Here is a 21,486-nt window from a genome sequence, read left to right on the forward strand (position 1 = left end):
AAACTGTGTCACGGTGGAGTTTTTAAGCTCCGCTGTGGTTTTCTTAGTATTTGATGTTTATTGACAGTCAGAATCGATCAGTCGAACAGAGAAAAACATTTCTAGAGGCGAGAGAGAAACGAAGACAAAAGACAAAGCACTAATTGTAAACAGGATGACAAAAGTAATTCATTACATATCTACAACAATGAAACAATAGATCTGAGTGTTGCATGGGGCTGTAGTGCTAAACCCTGTGAGGGAAGGACAGGACAAGATAGAACAGGACAAGGACCGGAGAAGGAGCATGTAGGACAGGCAGGACAAGCTCTTGAAGTAATAAGATTGCCGCTCCTGAGCCGGAGTTTTTAGGGCCTACACAATGACCTCTGCTCTGCTAAATTACAGCATGGACACACCCACTGTAACACACTCGTAATCTCCATCTGTAAATCCTGCCGTCGCTCGACTTCAAAGCACAAAGTGAAGAGACGAGGCAGTGAAGGTGTCTCTGAAAGGGAAAATAATAATGAACTGAAGTGAAAGGGAACAGGGTGGAGGAGGCGAGTCAACAAATCAAAGATGAATACAAAGGCTTGGAGGAGAAAGCTGGGATACATTTGAGACGAGGAGTTTCAAGGTGAGGTAAATTACTTGTGCTGTATTCAGCTGCCACCACACGTACAAAGATTGATTGCCTATTAAATGAGCTATTAACGAAACAAGGCAGTGGCGCTAGTATTTTAGGCCAGGATCAAAGAACTTCAAAAAGTGAACCGTATGACTGCAAAATTACTTCTCCAAATGTAGGATTTAAGCTTTGACCTCTCGAGTCTTACAGTAAATCCCCTTTTCCAGGCAATGTCCAGCTTCCGACATATTTCTGCTCAATCAGCGTCGGATGTTGCAGTGTGGAATTGTAGTGCCAAATAGATCCACTGAAAGCCAGAGAGCCAAATCTAATTTGTGAGGTTATCGATGTCAATTCACGGCCAGCAGTGACTCCTGCGACACTTCAATACAGGCTGGCCAACAAAGATAAAGCACATTTCGGAGATGTCGGCCTCAACGTTATTTCTACATCAGAGAAGTATTTCTTGTGCGGTGTTTCATCTATTGACACCATAATCTCGGTTCCAAAAGGCTGCCTGTATATATGTTGTTAACTCCAACATTAAATAACATCGCATTTGATTATTATTTTTTTTTTTCACACAAACTGGGATATTCAAGGGGTCATTAATTGATTGTACCTGCAATTTTTCTGAAGATGTGTTATAGAATTACAGTACGTCTGTGTGTCAGCATTGTGGTGTCATATAAGCAACATGAGAGGGCAAAATGTTACTCACCCACTATAATTATGTGCATTTCTACACCACTGCAATGTACATTGACAATCATCTATAATTGCGTATTAAATACTCACTGTATACAATTGATGTTAGAAACACCCCGAATGAGTAATAAGCAGTCACAAAGCCCTTGCTCACAATTCAGCAATTTCAAACTGCTATTGACAACTACAGTTTTTGTAATAGAAAAATCAATGTGGCTCACTATATGGTGAACATTTACTTTATGTTCTTGCGTAGTGAGCAGTTGCAGTTCATTAATGCTCTATAAAAGGCCAAGCAAATTAATTAGTAACCAATGTATAAAGCATGGATAAAAACCTTTACTGTATAAGAGAGCAGTTTGTGTATTGATTGTCACTGAGCATCAGTGAGTCTGCAGTATGTGCATGTTGTTGGGTTGATGGTATCATGTGAATCCGGGTCCTGGACTCAAATATGAAATAGTAATATTATATAACATTACATGTACTGTATGTATCTGAGTTTGGATTTCCCCACGATAACAGCCAATATTGCAGCAGGCAATACACTGCAATTGTAACAAAGTTGGTCTCTCCACAGAGGGAGCTTGGATCTATCATTCCATCACTCGTGTTCCATCATGGTGGACTTTTTCCTCAACCGAGTTCTGGTGGAGAACAACTGGGACCAGGATGAGCTTAACACCGAGCGAGAAATTGTCGGAATTCTGGAAAACCGCATCCTCCTGCTGCTCTTTGCATCCGCAAAGTGCGACAGGTGCAAGGAGTTTGTGCCTGTTCTCAATGACTTTTTTAAGCGACTGAAAGATCCAGCTTACATTGAATATCCCAGACTGCTGGCGCTCATTTACATCAGGTCTCAGCCAGCCACTTGGCTCGTTTTTATGACACCGCGCAAGATGAGATCATGTGCATTCACTTGATCATTTCCATCTCTCCGCAGCTTGGACCAATCAGAGGAACAGCAGGGAAGATTTCTCAAAGAGATGCACAAAAAGGTTCTGTTTTTGGCCTTTGAGGACCCATACAGGAAGTAAGCAGGGTGGGGGCACTATGCTTAATTTGCATATGTCTTTGGCAGTGTTCAGAATCATTTACTCTTTCCCTGCTCTGTTATCACCAGTGTTGGGAAGATTACTTTGAAATTGAAGTTGTTACAATTACAAGTTCCCCTATTGAAAATGTAATAGTAGTGTATTCTGATTTCTTTCTGAAAGTAGTATAACTAATCACATTTGATTACATTGTGATTAGTTTTCTGAATTTTGGAATTAATGCATCAACAGCATCCTTGGAGGTTTCCTCTAAAAAAGTGAATTCAAAACATAGATCATTATTTTGGAATTAACCACACATTTGTTTTTTTTACACAAGTAATAAACTGATAACAAAACACGATAAAATGTAAACACAATAACAAAAAAGGTTTGTTGCGTTATAGAGTATGTGTACAGCATGTGGAAAAGATGACACCATGTTGACCTAATGACAAATGTGCACAATTTAGATGATAGTGCTTCATACTGTATGACAACCCAGATAAGTGAATGTTTCATAAATACGTAAGTGTGAAAAGATGCAACTGTTCAAAAGTCAATGTTATTTTAAGTGTTCAAAAGTGTCACTCTGTGTCTAACTTATTCAAAATTTCAGACAAACTAATAGAATGCACCACAAGGTGGCACTTCAAAGTCATCATGTTTGACACTCCTGCAGAATGCCACATGACCAAAGAGAGCCAATCACAAGCATTGGCTTTAGAAGGACGATGTGATATGGAAAAGAAATCTGAGCTTTTTGGGCTATTTTTCAAACATAACTAAAATTATAATCATGGAGATTTCCAAAAGCAACTGAAATTGAGTTACACATGTTTTCTCCCAATAATAGAATGGATTACAATTGCATAAATATTGTAATTAATTTACATAATCTTGTTCCATGTAATTACTTTCTCCCCAACACTGCCTGATGATGATGATGATTTTTATATAGTGGACTTTATAATTCCCTTATCAGTCAAATGAAAAATAGTTTTCCAACACTACTTGGGCATGCCGTGAATTACGTCATTCTGTTGCATAATTCAAGGCGCCGGATCAACTTCAGCTAGTTTACCTTCTGTCATAAATTGGCTGTTCACTACTTTCCAAGATGTATTGTGGATTTCATTGAGTGGACTATGCAGGGAAAAACCTATACTCAAAATACATTCAAACAGCACAACAAAATGTCAAACTCACCAGAGACGAGACTTAGAAGTGAACGGGGAGTGATTGAACACAGAATTTCTTTTGTGATACTAAAAATACACGTATGTTTAGGGAACTTCAGGCCAAGTTCAAGGTGAAAGATGTCCCCACCGTGGTGGTCCTTCGCCCAGATGGCTCTGTCCTGTCTCCGAATGCTGTGCAGGACATTTATCGATTGGGTTCCGAGTGTTTCCTCAACTGGCAGGAATCGTCAGAGCTGATTGAAAGAAGCTTCATGCTAAACGAGGAGTTCGACAACCTGAATATGCGAAGCGCCACAGACCCTGTGAGGAGGCTCAAATACAAGACAGAGGACGACAAGAGGAAAAAAAGATGGTGGCGGTTGTGGGGTCGAGGGAGAGCTGACAATGAAGAAAGTGGAAGCGTGGGATACAAAGAGAGAGGAGGACTGTAAATTAACACAAAAGGAAGGACCAAAAAGGAGTACAAATTATTTCTTGAAAAGGCAAAGCTTCTCCGGCTTTGTTGTTTTCATTCCTAAAAGTCCTGAAAAAAACAAAACAATACTAATTCATATGATTACTGAGAAATATCGAGTGCCGCCCCCTACAGAATGCCGCCCTGGGCAGTTGCCCATATCGCCAATATCAGAAGCCGCCCCTGGAACTGCTTTACTGATTCCCCCCCACCACTCCTCCACATTAGTTAGATTTTCTAGCTTTGTAATTGACCACTGACGGTATGCCACTCGCTGGTTTAAAGGGGTGTTTATTTCAGCTTGATCTGGCATTCCCTCGCAAACCCAGCGCAAGCCTTATAGATTGGGCTCCGATGTCGAGGGGAAGATTGAAGGCTTGACTCCATCATACACTGAAAAGGACTCACTGTTAATATTGTTGGTAGAGAGCAGTATTACAAGAAGATTCAAATACGTGCAATAAGTAACCCCGGGCCATGGGTTTGACGCCTGTGCTGTAAAGCGATTTCAGTGATTTGTATCGAAATACATAAAATATGTTTGAATTGCTGAAACCGTGCAAAGATTGAGAACAATTTAGTCCTGAATTGTTGAGCTATGGCGTGAAATTCTATTTCACCGTTTCAGTTGTCAGCATTTTTTGGGGCGTGGCAAAAACCTAGCCCAAGGACACACTTGGGCTTTTTGAGTCACTATATAAGTATGGAGCGCTGTCATTCCATCAGTGTCTTTCCGGCACTTGCTCGCTCACTGGTTCCCCTCGCCCGGTAACCCGAGGGCCCCGGACCGGCGTCGGCCGATAAGCCTCCCTCGGTTTTGTGTTGTGTGTGGGTCCACATAACAGCACAACAACAACACAGCGGGCCTGTGGCTCTCACTGCAGACATTTGAGCACATACTATAACATTTGTATTTGAGTGAAAGCTGAAGTTCAGTGTTTTCAGCACATTCAGTGGACACGCCCACAAAGTTTTTCAAGATTTTGGAGCCTCATTTTATATACTTAGCAAAAACATTTACTCATTTAAATTTACAAAATTGGTTTGTCAATTGTATGAGACATTGTTATTTTCACAAAAAAAAAAAACCAAGGAATTATAGTTGCAGTGTCCAAATGTTACTGATGTTGTGTGCAGATTTCCTGCTCCGCCATTAGTTCTAAGCTATTCAACAGCTTATTATATTATTTTATCATTTGCAGGGGTCACGTCTGCGGCCTCCTGCTTTGCTTCCTGTTGAGACACACGCACGCACACACGTTATGTCCCTCTGTCACCTTATCCCAACCCCTCCCAGACAGACACAAGAGAGGAGGTGCAACGCAGACAGACACGCAAAAAGGACATAGGAGTGAACAGCAATCAAGGTGAAGGAGACCGTTTGTGAGAAGGTGATTTGAAGAGACAGACTTGGGAATGATTCAACTCAGGAAGAGGAGATAAGAGGGGGCAAAAAAAAAAAAAGGTTGTTCTCTTTTTGGATTTGCAACTGTGAGATAGAGGTAAGCAAGAATAAGGATTATCAGATTTAACGCCAAGCGAGATGTGCTCATGTGATTAAGGGGAGCTCTGTGAGAATGACAGCGAGGAGACTCATCGGTTCATTTCAAAGACTGCCTTTGAACGACACAAGCCAGCGATCAGGTCTCTTCATTTCCCCTTTGTCACATGCCATGTTGCATTGTTTTCATGGTGCTGATAAAACAAACGCCCATAGGTTCTCTGTAGCGCACCATCCTGAGACCGTTCATGATGGTGGACCTGTTCGTTGATCGGGTCCTGGTGAAGAACAACAGGGACCAGGACGAGCTGGACACTGAACATGAGATTGCCATTCGCCTGCAGAACCGCATCCTGATGCTCTTCTTTGCTTCTGCTGCATGCGACAGATGTCAGGAGTTTGCACCCAAACTCGGCGACTTCTTCACACGCTTGACGGATGAGTTCTATGTGGATCGCTCTGCCCAGCTGGTCCTCCTGTACATCAGGTAGAGCAGACACACATTGTACAACGTTACAAACCTCAATATACTGTACATGGACCACAGTTCATTACCACAAGCGATATTTAAGCAGGTTGTACAATAATCCCACTGTATCCTTTGGAAATGGGAAATGATGAATGTTGTTGAATCGGAATCCGTCCATCCATCTTTCTATACAGTATATCCTCATGAGGGTCGCGGGTGAGCTGGATTTTGTTGCCGCTGAGCTTGGGTTGGAGTTGGGGTCCACCCTGGACTGCCATTTGCAGCTCACACAAAGGCAAAGAGACGTTCACATTCACACATGTGGACCATTTGGACTCTTCAGTTAACCTATCACGCATGTTTTTCAAATGTGGGAGGAAGCGAAAGTGATGGCGAAACCCCGCACAAGCACGAAGAACATGCAGACTAACATGCTACACAACTCAACACAGGAGGGCCCTCCAGCCAGCCATCCATTTGAATGAATGAATGGATCCATCGATCGATCGATCGAGCAATTCCTTCATCAATCCAACCATCTGTTAATTCATTCGGCAAACATCCTCGCTCCTGTAAATGTCTTCATCCATCCATCCATTTTCTACACCGCTTATCCCGTTCGAGGTTGCAGGGAGCTGGAGCCGATCCCAGCTGACTTTCAGCAAACGGCGAACTGCACCCTGCGCTGGTCACCAGTCAATCGCATGGCACATATAGAGATGGACAACCGTTCACACTCACACCATCACTGAGTTAGAAGTGACTGCACCCAAGTCAGGCAAATGTGCCTTTACACACACCATCAGTAACGTCTACCCATCTACCGATCCATTCGTTCATCCATTCACCCATCTTATCATTTATCCTTCCGTCAGTTCATTCATTTATTCATTTTTTAGAGTATTTATTGAACAAGTATTTATGTGTTACATGTGAGTTTGGACAAATCTGAGGGACATCAGAACGACTTCCTCCAAGAGCTGCCCAAACAGTGCCTGTTCCTCACCTATGAGGACCCCTACCGGAGGTGAGTGGTACAGTCCAAAAGGCAGCATAAACGTCCTGCTGGTTAAGAAGATGAGAATGTAAACACACTCTGCTGGCTAAGTCTATTCATCATGTGCCACTGTGAGTACCATTGCGTGTCCACAGACAGCTGGAGGACAAGTTTAACGTCAAGGAGCTTCCCACTGTGGTGGTCCTGCGTCCCGACTGCTCTGTCCTCATCCCGAACGCAGTGGATGAGATCCTACGCCTCGGTCCGGACTGCTACCGCAACTGGCGAGAAGCGGCAGAGCTAATTGACAGGAACTTCATGATCACTGAGGACTTTCAGGGGAAGTCCATGCGCAGCTTCACTGACCCCCTGAGAAGACTCAAGTACAAGGTGGAGGATGAGAAGAAAAGGAACAAAAAAAAGAGAGGCTGGGGTGCAGGTGGAGATGATGCAGAGGCGGATGGAAAAGGAGTTGGGTCGCCATGGTGACAAGGAAAGTACCAACAAAATATTGACTGAGATGGTTTCTGCAAAGATGCCACATTGACCTCTCCAAAGGAGTGGATTTGTCACATTGGGTTGACTGAAGGTCTTTAAGTAGGATTATAGCAAAAAAGAAATAATGACTGTATCATTCAACAATTCTGCCCTGCGATTGGCTGGCAACCAGTTCAGGGCGTGCCCCGCCTCCTGGCCGATGATCGCTGGGATAGGCTCCAGCACGCCCGCGACCCTAGTGAGGAGAAGCGGCTCAGAAAATGGATGGATGGAATGGATGGATTCTAGAATTCTTTTCTTCAATTCTTTATTTCAGCCAGCGATCATCCATAGATCAGATGAGGTCTTTTGGGAGACACTTAGGTCAAGACCAAGTTGACATTTTGGGCTATAACTTTTCTGAATGCATTGATGCATTATTCTAATGCAAATCGACACGAAACTGTGTCAGTAGAGATAAAATTGCACTGAATTGTTTCAATTGGTGAAACCGATTGTTTTATGTGTACTGTAATAAAAAATAAACACATTCTGGCTGTATTGCTTGTAAACGTGCCAGTAGTTGGTGTCAGCATTTTTATTCATGATTGTTTCATTGCAATTCAAATCACCTCCCTGCTGTCAGCGGCCAAATCTCATGCCATTGTGAGTCTAACCACAGCACAGGTATCGTGGAGCCTCTGGAAACGCTTCATACCAGTGTTGCCCATCCTTTATTGAGTTAAGGCGGCCATTTTTCATTCCAAAGATCTAACAGCACGCCACCTAAAAGAAATGGCACGGAAAGTATGAATGCTAAAATAACGATGATCTTGTCTTAACTTGCTAAAAAATGTACTTCCACAGAATGAAATCCGGCTCTGTTTAGATGAACATAAAGCTGATATATATATATATATACATACACTATTACTTTATTAAACACATTTCATTATTTCAGCATAATAGAATAATAACATAATAATATTTGTGATGCAACAACTATCGACATCTATGGAACTGTGGAGGGGTGTTGCATTACCTATAGAAAACTATTCTTATTAATGAAATTAATTATTAGTTTTGTAAAACATTTTAACCGATTTTTTTTAAAGTTGAGAGACCACTACACAATGAGGAAAAAAATAAATAAATCACTGTGCATTTTCATGCTGCTCTTATACTTTGTGTTGTGCTTGGGATGACCAACACAGCACACTCCACACATAAGTACAGTAAATGCGCCACACATTTTGAACGGGAGCCAGGTCTGGACTGCTGGCAGGCCAGTCTCGTACCTGCACTCTTTTACTAGTTAATTTTGTCCACACTCATAAGACATTGAGATCATAAATATTGAACAGGTTTAACAACACTGATTGTTGACCGTTTTTTTGGGGGGATTTCTTTTTTTAAAACAGATCGGAGAGGATAATATCAGTCTTAACACCACACACCACAGGATAATCTCTCAGGACATCAGAGAATTGGGCCTTTGCTGACTTTGATTACAAGGGAAAAATGCTCGAATTTGTCGTAAAATCATACTCCACTTAAGACTTTTTCCTGCCCTGGCCCTCTCACAGTATTTAGTAGTAGTCACTAAGCAAGGGGGGAGGACTCCTAGTCCTACCACTATCTAGCATTATTGTTTGGCCTTACTACTGGATACTCTTGTCAGTAGTTAAATGTTTTCTGTCAGGCGTTACAACTGGCACCACCCACAACAGTCCCCCCCCCCCCCCCCCCCCCGACAAACAAACCCTTATTTGTTTAAAGATAAAGACTTCTGTTGATGTAGTTGCCAGTCTGATGATAGTGTGATTACATTACTTTCTTATTTACAGAAATGGCTTTGCACTCACTTCTAACAAGAGTGTGCATTGATTTGCTATCCACCAATTAAAGTAAAGCAAACGGTATTAACACGAACCAATGCTAATTTCAGTTGCGCTGCTATGTTGATTGTGAGCCGAGTCGCATTGGCGTAAATGGGGAAGTGGTTACAAGAATCATGTTGAAGCATAACGTGAGCCATTTGTAGCATGCAATTAAAACATGTCATGTTTAGTCTGAGATCTGAGACGCCTATGAATTATTCAGTGCCATGAGGATAATTTTGTCAGTGAATGTTGTGCTTGTACAATATGTTTATCCGATGAAGACTGGCTCCTGTTTTTCAGCTGCACAAGAGGCAATCAGAGTTACTCTGAGTCGCTTGTCTATGACTCACGCATAATTAGTGATATCTTTTGACTGTGACACATTTTCCTTCATGCTAAGGACCTTATGTTTCCACACTGATGATGATGATGGTGGTGGTGCTTTTATGGGATCAGGCAGGATCTTCAAATTGCCTTGCAACATTTCCTGATCTCTAAGCTCTCAAAGGCTTTTCCCCTTCGTCTCACGTCAAAGGATTGCGACGCTGCCATTAATGTGCGCCTGTGCGTTATCGTAGTGATTGCAGGAAACTCAATGAATAAAATACGTGTGCAAAGACAAGAGTGACATGGTGAAGTGGCCTCATTTGCATACTTCAAACCATCTGCGATTGTTGCTTTTACACCTTTGATGAGTGCAAACACTATCCCGCTCACCTCTTACCAACCTCAAGGGGGTCATGTTGCCATCGGAGGGGGGCCGTTTATTGTTTTTGTTATTGATTTAAATATAGGGCAGCCCAGTGAACTAGCGGTTAGCAGACGCGCCTCACTGTTGAGGTCCTGTTGAGGTTTCTGTATCTCCTTGGCATGTTCCACCTGTGCTTGCTTGGGTTTTCTCAGCACAGTCCATCTTCCTCACATGTTCAAAAAACATGCATTCTAGGTTAATTGAAGGCTCAATCTCGGGGTGTCGCACACAGCGCCATTCGGTCCAGGACTGCCACTGCTCCAACTCACCGTGATTCCTGGTGAGGACACACACGCGATAGTAAATAGACAAATAAAAAAATATATATATATAACTTTTTACATGAATCTCAAGTCAAGTTCAATCCAGATCTAATCAAGATAGCACTTGGGCAGCAGTTAAAATTGGATATAAATATGTAGGACCTTATTAATGGTGACCGCCTGTGGGGCACAAGGGCAGTGCCCCATCAGCTCCATTTGATGTTGCTGTTTTTCTTTCTGTCCAATCTATAGTTCAAATCTAATAAATAAATACAAAAAAAGTGTATACATTTAGAGCTATGGATGGAATCGTTTCTTTTTGCGCATATTGAACACCACCATAGCCAACCTCTGATTTGTTTGGATTTCAAACAAGAAACAAGGTTTAGCCTAAAAGTATAATCTTCATAAAACATTTATTAATACTTAAGGCAATGTTTGACCATTTTGGTAGGAATTTTACACTGGTGCATTTGAGTATTTAGTTTCCACTTTGTTCCTGGCTGACTTCCTGTTTGTTTACCCTGCAGGCAATCTCTGTCCAAGGGCACACACTCATCCTCATGATTGCATCGTTGGTGTGGGGGGCATGTCAAGATGTATTTGAGGCTGGATTTCCACTGCAGGTCCAAGTGTCCAATTCTGAATGAATCCCATGTACCTTTCAAGTGATACATATCTGACAGAACACATAAAAGCACCCACATGCACGGATGCCCAAATTGCACGTGAACAACTTCAACTTCTACTTGAAATGAAATGTTACAATCGGCTGTGAGGCTAACCTTCACATTAGTCCACTGGACATTGGCAGTTTTTTTCCTTTACGATCTAATGACAGACACAAATCTAATGCAGTGTTTCCAAAGATTTATTGAGCCAAGGCAGCCATTTAACATAAGAAAAATACCACAAGAAGTATGAATATTGAAATAATGACGATCTCGTCTTAATCCCTCACAAATCGACTTACTTAGTGTGGACTCTGAGCCTGTTTAATTGAACACAAAGCTATATAATCACAAGAAGCCGTGACTTTTTCTGTAGCATCAATGGTAACAGGTGGCTATAATGGTAGAGCATTTCATTGTTTTGCCTGTCACTGGACGTCACCGGCATAGACATGAACAAAAATATATATGTAATTAATAAATATGTCCGAACAAAAGAAATGAACAAAGTGAAATTGGACAAATTCCTGGTCCCGATTCCGGTTTTTCACATTTCGATTCCGGTTCCAAACGATTCTTGATTCCAATTCATTTCGATTCTTGATTCCAATTCTTTTAGGGGGCTGGGACCAAAAAAAAGGTTTGCATGGTTTAAATAAAGGGTGTCCAAATTATGAACATCCATTTTCTTTGCAGCCAACAGCATAAACTAAAATGAACATTTGACTCGGCGTTCTTTACAACCAGTATCAATATCAAACCTATGAACTAAAAGGCAATGTGTGTGGAACGAACCCAATTGTCTTAATATTCATTATTGTTTCAGCTCAAAGTTAAATATAGCATTGTTAAAATAGTTATTTGACACCGGTGAATTTTGAAAATGAAAGTAAACCTAGACGGCAAGAAAAAGAGTAATGCGTGGAACCAAATGCTCAGAAAACATGGATTCCTTTCCTAGCCACTGATGAGTCACAAGGTTCGTGTTTGTGATACTGTGAGACAACGTTTATGTGAATTTTGTCCCAATTCATTGTGATGCAAAGTTAATAGTTTGACCTTTGGTGAAGTCTTAGCTCAATGTTAAGCTTTTTTTTTTTTTTTTTTTAAATTCTGTGATCAGCTATTACGTTGGTCTGAAGACCCCCCGTTTAACATTTTAGCTTCCTCAGTGTTGGCATAAAGATATTTTATTGTTTCACTCATCCAATTTGACTTCACTGCGGTTCCGTGTGGTGTAGGCTGAGGCTCGTAGCCGGAGGGAGCACGTCAGACTTCTACACATCGTGAAAGCCTCCTTTGCACAATAAAATATTATTGGAAGTGCTGCACTGAGGCGACTGGTCATTAATTTGAACAAAGTTAATACACACTTTTGTTTGCCGCCGCTGTTGTGCACAAGCACGTCTTCGTGCACGTTCTTCTTTGTTGGTTTTCGCCACTTTCTTCTTCGGGGTCAGCGGACTGTAGGCATGGAAACTGGGAACCTAAATTTTTTAATTCGAACGATTCCGGGAGAACCGGAAAGTTAGTCCCTGTTCCAATCGGTTCTCAATTCTCGATGCCCAACCCTATATAAGCACCACTGAGATAGCCAATATCCATCCATGCATCTTCTATACCGCTTATCCTCATGATGTGCTGGTTGCCAGCCAATTGCAGGGCACATATAGACAAACAACTATTCACACTCACGTTGACAACTAAAGACAATTTAGAGTCTTCAATGTACCTAATATGCATGTTTTTGGAATGTGGGAAGAAACCAGAGTCCCCGGAGAAAAAGCACGCAAGCATGAGGAGAACCTGCGAACTCCACACAGGAAGACTGGTGCTCACATTGGAACCCGAACCGCAGACCAGTGAGGTGGATGTGTGAACCGCTCAGTCACCGTGCTGCCTAATGGAATAATAATACAATCACTTCTTTTATAGTTTAAGCCTTGAAGTACCCCTCCCACACAGTAGCTCAGCTGGCTTTAATGGCGCCCCGTGCGACGCCCCTAAATGGCGTCCCCCTGGGTGTGTGTGGGATAAGTGGTGCGGATTCCCGAGCAGCCCCTCCCCAGAAATTTATTGAAACACACTTTTTGATTTGGATTACCGTTGGGAAAAAGCCTGATTCCGAGCTAAAGATATCCACTTCCACGCGCTTATCCGAATTTGAGAGCAAACAAAATGTGAATTGTGCCACTTGAACCATGCAGTGTAAATCTAAATTGGATCCGGTGTTGTTATTGAGCCCTACGAATTCTGCCTAACAACAATTGCGCGAGTGTGTGGCATTCTGTTGAGCTGTAGGTAGCTGAAATGTTCATTTAGTGATGAAATACAACATATATTGCATGTTTTATTACCTCTGAACAACACACACACACACACATAAACCCCACGTTCTGCTTTTCATGACGATGTCTTGCCCTCCCAGCAGCTTGTTGTTGCTCAGTCAGACAGACCTTATAGAACATAGTCGAAGCATCCACTCACTCACTCGCACGCTCGCACGCACGCACGCACGCACGCAGGCAGGCAGGCAGGCAGGCAGGCGTTGCGCGCTCCCGAGCACAGAACGCGCAACAAGCGGACCAGCGGATGAAGCGAGAGCGCGCACTCGGAAAACAGAGGCGATGCCAGGAGCGGGAAACCATAGCCTCTGACTCCAGCTGTGTATGTGTTTTTATTTGCATTTTTTATATTAGTGAATATCAACGGCTTGGAATTTAACGTACGTATTGTTTTTTTTTTCCGTTTTTTTTTTTTTGAAACAGTGAAGTGATAGGGCATCCGCCCTTGCTGTTGCGCCTGAGCACAATTCATCGAGAGGATGCATTTTCACGTCGACGCTGTTTGGCGCTAAATGCAAAGAAGGATGTCTCGGAACAATGTCGGCGGAAGATACGCGGTCATGACTCGGTGAAGTGGAGACAACGACGGAGGTCCACACGGGCTCTGCGGCTCGCGTTTGTCTTTTCTTGCCGCAAACCTGATACAACAAGGCCGACAGCCCGTGGCGACCGTGCATGGGCATGAATGCCGTGGGAATGAAGGTACCAACGTGACGCACAGTGCAGCGGGGACGTCATCGAGTGGACGGCGGTCCGGCAGAGAGCCCTCATAACTGGAGGAGGGAGGAGAGAAGAGGGAGGAGGGAGGAGGGAGGAGGAGGCGTGCCGGGGCGCCCAGTTGTTGTCGGACGCCAAATGACTGCTTCACTGTCCGCTGTGTCACCCGCCATCACCACTGCATAGAGAAGATTTCACTGGTTTTCATGCAACTGGCAGCGAAGTGGGGGAAGCAGACAAACGGGAGGATGGAGACGCAGTGAGCGAGGAGGAGGAGGAGGATGAGGAGGAGGATTGACGGTAAGAAATGGACCTAAGCGAGGATGCACCCCGCCCCTTTCTCTCTCTCCCTCTCTCTCTCTCTCTCTCTCTCTCTCTCTCTCTCTCTCTCCATCTTTCTTTTTCTCAGCATGTGCACATGCACGTATACGGTGATCAATGCAATGGTGGTTTATCTCCTCCAATTCATTAAAAAAAAATAATAGAATACATTATTGCTCGTAGGGCTTGTCAATAGTGTGGTATACTCTCAAACGTATATGCATTTTATACCCTTGACCAGGGCAGCACTCATGCACTAATTGATGATTTTATGATGCAGGGCTCCCTGACAGCCACTGAAAAAAAGCATTAACAATACTACGCCAAACACTTCAATATCAATAAATGCAAAAAAAAAAGAGGTTAGTACATCAATTCTGAGTTCCCCACAGACATTGTCGCCTAGAGAACCCCGATCACTTTAATCTGTTTTAATTGCCTTTATTGCCACAATTGTACAACAAACAGTCCAAAAATGATGAATATTGGATAAGTGTAAGATTGTACCAGGAATGGACTCCATACACAACCTCCGTTTTTTCAGCAAGCCAAGCCATTATATGAGTGAGCATCACGGATGTGATGCCTGGCTTTAAATCAGAGCACGAACGTCACGTAAAATAAAAAAAAAAATAATATATGGGAGTCGACACACACCTGCCACCATTTCAATGTTTAACTGCCCAAAAACCAGCCACACATTCATTGGGCCCTACAGAAACATGATTTGCTTTATTCACTTAAATGACTTGATGAAGAAGCTGTTTGCTGACCAGACTTATTGATTGTGTGCGCGTGTGCGACACCAAAGGGATAGTGCTAATTTTGCCATATCCACTGCCAAAACAACAATAGAAACAGCTGCAACTTACCGCAAGGTGTTTTCTCAAGTTATAAGTGGGCTGAGAAATCCAAGTTTGAGCAGTCACAATTTAAGAGCTGCATGATAAAGCTGTTGTTTTTTGGAGTCTGTAAAATAAACACAGTCGTGTCGCTGTTTTCCCCCCAAAATGAGTCATTTTGATTGGCTCGCGAAGGCTGCGTGCGCGGTCATGTGACCGCCTTGTGTCATCTGATTGGTGAATTGGAGTCAAATGACATTCGTGATGCCCTTTGATTGGCGTAACGGGTGCCCTATGCGGAAGTCGAAGATGGAGTCTAAAAATAGACGGGCACACGCAAAAATGAATAAAAGTAGCGAACGGAATGCCGATCATTTTAACGGAGTACAAGTAGCGATCCTTCTTCACATAAATACTCAAGTAAAAGTAAAAAGTATGGTGCATTTAAAGTACTCTGACAAGTACTCTTTATGGAAAACGTTACTTGACTAAATGTAACGCGTTACTACCCACCTCTGCTTGGCAGTGAGTGTTCGAGTGTAAGGTACGGTTTGAAATATTCATGTGCACGTGATTAGCTTTCTCAGGGCCCTGCCAGATAGAGAGGTCTCAGAGCGTCCCACCAAAAGGGGTACACCGTGATGACGATCCCACATGCAGCTTCTCAGCAGCTTCCGCCCACCTCTTTGCATGTGCACACTTCGATCTGTGAGGACTGGTTTTCCCAATTTACTGCACATTTTAACACACACAAGAAAAAGATTAGCATCGAGTGGGAGAGCGTTTAGCATGAATGACAGTTCATCGTCCATTTCAGAGAGGTGGGGGTCAGTAGAGGAGGGTAGGCAAGCCTGCATGGCAGTGGATGGAGGGAGGCAGACGGGTAAAGGATGAAAGGATGGAGGAGAGAGGGACCTGAGGGAGAGGGGCTCTGCTCTTGTGTCAGCCTGAATTTTAGCTGCATGTGTAACCTTCACTGTGTGCATGTGAAGGTAATGGAGTATAGCGTCGTATATTCACCAGCTGGCCACAACATCATGACCACTTGCACAATCTAATTAGATGCAATACAAGCACTGCATCAAATATTCTGTTTGCAAAGATAATAATGCTCAGTTTTGATGGACTTTCTCAAGGAAGTCTTAATTTAAGAATATATCTATTAGTGTGCCTATAGTTTGCTATAACTTACCCAAAAATCATGATTTTCTTTTTAACTTTCTTGTCACCATTTAGTATGTGTGTGAATGCGTGTGCGTGTTTGTGTGTGTGTGTGTGTGTGTGTGTGTGTGTGTGCTACATGGTTCATGTGGAGGAGAAAACACAACGTAATCAGGTTTGCTTTCAAGTACGGCTAATATATATCGACAACCAAGGCGCAAAGGAAGAGAATTGATTTGTTTTAACCCAAGCACACACGCAAACGCATTTGGGATGGATTTAATTTTGCTCTAGTCCACTTCAAAAACATCAGAATCCGAATCCGAATCATCTTTATTTGATGATTATGTTAAAAACACACAAGGAATTTGTCTCCGGTCGTTGGAGCCGCTCTAGTACGACAACAGACAGTCGATTGACAGAGAATACTTTTGAGACATAAAGACATTGAGAAAAACAGTCACTGAGCAATAAAGGTATAGTATATGTGGTACTGCCGGTACAATTTGTTATTTTATTTATTTATTTTTGACAATTGTGCAAAATGATTCTGAGTCCTCTAGCAATTAGAGCAGTTTGAAACGACTAATAGAACAACACCACAACAACAGTGACAGTATCCATTTGTCAATCTAAATGAGAGCTTAAACACAGTATGAGCACTTGCACAACCTAATATGATCCATTACAATAGTGCATGAAAGTCTGCTATTGCAAAGATACAAATCCAGGAGTAGTGGCTGCATCAGAAACTGCATCATACTGAGAGTTGTGTCTAATCTTTTGACTCTCATGTGGCTCAATGATAACCCAAAGGGACCGCATGCACTGTATAACAACTCTTAAAGGGGGATTTGGATTTTTCAAACTACCTGCAAAATGAATGGAGCTCTACCTACGCTGCTCTTCCAAGCTCAGCCATGCAGTCGTCCGTGTAGAGGATACACACCACCGTTATACTGTATGTCTTTACCCTTGATTTGAAGTAGAGAGCTGTCCAATTTCTTCTTTTTAGCTTTTGTTGCTAATCGGAGTTCAATAATCGGGCCACGAAACTATAATAGTCTACTCTGTGAGAGGCTGCAGTATGTCCCCGCAAACCTCCGTGCGAGCGGTGGGCATATGCAAATGATCGGCATCGCTTCCGTTACGCCTTCTGTTTCTACACTCTCTGATTGGCTATTTTTGTCCTGCCCTGCTCGGTTATGAACTAACAATTACAATTAAATTAGAGGCATTAGAGGCAGCAAGAGAGGGGGGATTTTTCACAAGATCATTTTAAGAATATTTTACTGAAGGTCAAACAGACAGTATTCACATCTATGACAAAAAGTATTTCTTTTTTTAAAGGGCAAACTATATCTTTAACGTCAACTGTAAAATTGATACAACATGTGTTTAGTAAAATGTGAGGACATGTATCGCAGCTAGTAAATGGCTCATGCTGGCAGCTTATGTTGGGGTATACTGTTTCTTGTTACTCGTCTCATGTTTTGGAATAATAATTGCAAAAAAGTGAAAAAACAGAAAAATATAGACAAGAAGAGTCTATATTTACATAACATGACAAACACATAAACAATTAAATAAAATACATAATACTCACCAGAGATGCTAGATATTAAACGTATACATGCGTGCAGGTCGGTAGAGACGAGGCCCAGCACGCTGGCTCTGTGAGTATAAATTTGAAATCTGATTGGTCAAAGAAACAAATTACTGGGTCTAAAGGCCGTGAGCGGAATAGATTGACATTGCAGCACATGGACAAAAAAATAAATAAATAAACAAACCTAACATTTATAATATGTACTTGGAGGCATAGAAATGCAACAAAATGAAGAGAACAGACTGTTGGGAATAAATTGGATTAGTTTCATGGAACAAATATTGGAATTTAGGTTGTAAATGCAGATCACTGCTTCTGAGAGTGTTTAGGCCAGCAGAGAAGGCCTTCCCTGTCCCGATGAAAGTGTTCCCAAAGACCAATAAGTGGTTTGTAATGGAGTGACGAGAAGGCCTGAGAACATCAAACTGGTGAAGAGGTAATGCTGGCCTTTTGCCATCATTTGTGCTTATCGTGTAGTCAAACGTCACCTTGTCCAGCGACAAGGTGAAGCCTGACTGTCAAGGTGAAGCATGTCTGACAAGAGTGCAACCTTTGAATATGTGCTCCCACCGCCACCGGTCTGGTACTGGCTCTTTCATTGTCAACAGCTCATATAGTGTCCTTTGAATGCTCTGGTGAATCTGTATAATCAAATGTTCTCAAAGGGAGGAGTGCATCATTCACAGACCATTCTTGCTCCTTGAGTTAATCATGACACCGGCAAGCTTGTAATGATGTTTATGAACGACAGTGTTAATTAGGAGCGCTGTGAGCAAGATTTATGGCATGATAAATAGAGATGAGGTGGTTCCAAGGCTGAAACGCTCATCTTGTGTCTATTCATTCAACTCTTGAAATGAAAAACATTCCAATTAATAAATCCCCCCTTAACGACATAAAGGGAGTAGATGGCATTTGAATTCTGCATTTTGGACCAGCAAAATCAGGTCAGCCACAGATTACAGACTATATCTTTATATGATATGGATGGTGATCTTTAGTCAGTGGTCTTTTTCATGACACTTTATTTTTTTTCTTCTTCACTGCAGACACTCCATCTTTATATTTTCTAGCTGCGGCCTATTCCACCTGCCCGCTAACAAGAGCTATATTGGACCTGTTTTGCTCAGATGTGCTCTGTCATACCTTGGCTTCAACAACCATTTGAGAGGTTGCAGGGACACTTTTTTTATTGCACTGACATTTTGCTCTTCCATTCTGTTCTTTGTCCAAGGTTTGATACTGCGACATTTTGAGGTGTATCACTGTACAGCTTACACTGATGTAAAAACAATTATTGATACATACAATACACAGAAAGTTTGATTTAAATCTCAGCATGTGGTGGTCGTTAAATTGTTCCTTCTTCACAAAATGTTATGTGTCCCATGTTGGAAAATGGAAAATGAATAATTAACTAACCCTGTGATATTTGGCTTGCTTCGGTGTCCGATACAAACTCATCCATTTTACAGAAAGGTTGTGGTCCAACACAATATTTCCCAGTGCTTTTATTTTAAATCCAATTCAATTCAAAAATGCAATCTTTTTTGTTCTTTTTTAAATGGTGTATTAATACTGTGCAGGCCCATTGTGAGTTTGAAAGTTGTGTTGTTGTGGAGTAGTGACAAATACTTAAATTAAAATAATTCAACCAAAAAATCTAAAATGATCATGGAAACATAAAGAGGGAAAACTGGAAGCAGAATGATTTTAGTTAACACCATGCTCAACACTGCGTCTTCTAATATGACGCTTACTAATTTCCGCTACTGTGCTTTATGTACAGAGTTCAAATAAAAAACGGAGAAACTCAGGCGCAACATTGTAAATCCTGGAGATTTTCAGATGCTGAGAAAGCTCCATGAGTCACAGGGACGCAGTGTTCTGTTATCTCAGCGGCTGCGTGCCGGGGGTAGGATTACAAGCTTGATGAATATGTGAGGAACCTTATCAACATTTAATCAACTTTCTCGGTGCCTTGAGACGATACGTTATTCTTCAGGTAAACAGAAAAGCTACATCAGTTTCACACTCCATCCTTTTCACAAAGCGTGCATCCGACTGTTGCTATTATGGTTCATCATTAGGCTGCTACTGTAGTTTAGTTGGAGTCCCGTCTTCTGATCAAATTCTGCAAAGGCTAAATATTGGATCTCTCCAAAAGATTATCCTGAGCTATTATCTTGTGGTGTGAGGTATTGTGAAGAGTGTTTTTTTTTTCCTCCTTGATCTGGCCAACAATCCTTGTTGTTAAACTTGTTCAACACTTACGATGGCAAATCCTTATGCGTGTGGTCAACACAAAGTTAAGCTGAGCCATGGCTTCCGGGATTGCGATGTGAAACTGATTATTGGCTATAGGAATTAGGAAGGACTCAAATAGAGGAGCAACTTGTTGCGTTGAGTGTTTGTACTGCAGAACGTGTCTCCTAAGTCATTCACTTCAATAAAAATGACAAGGAGAAGAGTTTGCAACCACAATGACGCTACCAGTTAGCCTAGCTTCTACTATTTCATCTTCGACGGCTACTCCTTCTTCTTCTTCTTCACATCTGATCTAAAAACCTAAGTTTGAGGTCATGCGTCCAATGAATGGGGCTATCCTTGCCAGCAGCCTCTCAAATCCACAGTCTTTCCTTTTTTCTTGCCTTTGTTCTCTCTTTGTATTTTCCACCAACTAAGAAATACAGCTGCAGGGGGCAGGCAATCTGCTTATTCCTTGACAATTGTGCCTGTTTGTTGTAGTTCAATAAAATATTATAGGTGGGGATTCAAAATGTTATTTTCCAATAAGAACGCCGGGTGTGGCATTTTTTGTTTTTGTTGACAGGTACAACAGGTATGAAAGGGTCAGTCGTAGCGATTGTTCTCAATTGTTTAGTTCCGTCTCGTTTGGCTGTATCCCTTGGTGTGTGTCAAAGTGTGTTCAGTCTTTGTCTGATTGTTGTCTTTCGTGGTGGCTCTTCTCCCTGGCTCTTTGTCTTTCTTGTGCTTCTCGTTTTCTCGTTCAACGCGTTTCTTTTGTTTCCTTTGGATGTTTTGATTTCTTTTTTCAAACAAACCTTTGTGTAATTCCCTCGCACCCATGCTTTGTGTTTTCCTCCTTTTCATGTGGCCCACCTGCCTCTGCCGCCACACCGCATAACCGGACAGTACTGTAACCTGATGTCACATAAACCGAATTGTCGGTCACCGAATGTCCCGAAAATCTGAAGCTACTTAAAAGTCGTCCAGCTTCACGGAACTGAGAAATGCTGAAGGTTCCACTGCAATTAATTAGAGAGCAATTTTAAGGAGTGAAATAAATAAAATGATAGTGTTGAAGTACACAGCTGGGTAATGGCCAATATGTCAGCTATGTCATACTGTTATAGGGACAGTTTTTGTCTGGGGTTTGTTTTTTTATTTGCAGCCCATCATGCGGAGTAATGTTGTTGCATAGCAGCGTATCATGCGCTCTCGTGACTA

The 21,486-nt window shown here is 42.1% G+C and overlaps 3 protein-coding genes across 7 annotated transcripts in view; all 3 read left to right on the forward strand.

Annotated features, from left to right (window-relative positions):
• The first annotated feature begins 449 nt into the window (after nt 1–449).
• LOC133404587 (nucleoredoxin-like protein 1) lies at nt 450–4,073 on the forward strand. 2 transcript variants are annotated; one of them, XM_061680622.1, is made up of 4 exons: nt 450–619; nt 1,899–2,174; nt 2,262–2,351; nt 3,643–4,073. In XM_061680622.1, exons 2-4 carry the CDS (start codon nt 1,939–1,941, stop codon nt 3,983–3,985), a joined length of 669 nt encoding a protein of 222 aa, XP_061536606.1. In that variant the 5' UTR covers nt 450–619; nt 1,899–1,938; the 3' UTR covers nt 3,986–4,073. The 2 variants fall into 2 exon arrangements, with proteins under 2 accessions (XP_061536606.1, XP_061536607.1); XM_061680623.1 differs by having other exon boundaries at nt 1,899–2,075.
• A 191-nt stretch (nt 4,074–4,264) lies between these two features.
• On the forward strand, nt 4,265–8,022 carry LOC133404588 (nucleoredoxin-like protein 1). The gene is made up of 4 exons (XM_061680624.1): nt 4,265–5,652; nt 5,726–5,996; nt 6,916–7,005; nt 7,131–8,022. Exons 2-4 carry the CDS (start codon nt 5,758–5,760, stop codon nt 7,462–7,464), a joined length of 663 nt encoding a protein of 220 aa, XP_061536608.1. The 5' UTR covers nt 4,265–5,652; nt 5,726–5,757; the 3' UTR covers nt 7,465–8,022.
• Nucleotides 8,023–13,590: 5,568 nt separating this feature from the next.
• The window catches only part of LOC133403683 (adhesion G protein-coupled receptor L1-like), a 34,130-nt gene continuing 26,234 nt past the window's right edge, over nt 13,591–21,486 (forward strand). For all 4 annotated transcript variants that reach the window (XR_009768723.1, XM_061678811.1, XM_061678812.1 and 1 more), the window contains exons 1-2: nt 13,591–13,687; nt 13,789–14,382. Coding sequence is in view for 3 of the 4 variants with exons in the window: in XM_061678811.1 (XP_061534795.1) it covers nt 14,364–14,382 (19 nt within the window). In the remaining variant the exon portion in view is untranslated. The remainder of the gene's footprint in view (nt 13,688–13,788; nt 14,383–21,486) is intronic.

Source organism: Phycodurus eques, chromosome 6 (genome assembly GCF_024500275.1).
Source record: "Phycodurus eques isolate BA_2022a chromosome 6, UOR_Pequ_1.1, whole genome shotgun sequence".
Classification (NCBI taxonomy): Eukaryota; Metazoa; Chordata; class Actinopteri; order Syngnathiformes; family Syngnathidae; genus Phycodurus; species Phycodurus eques.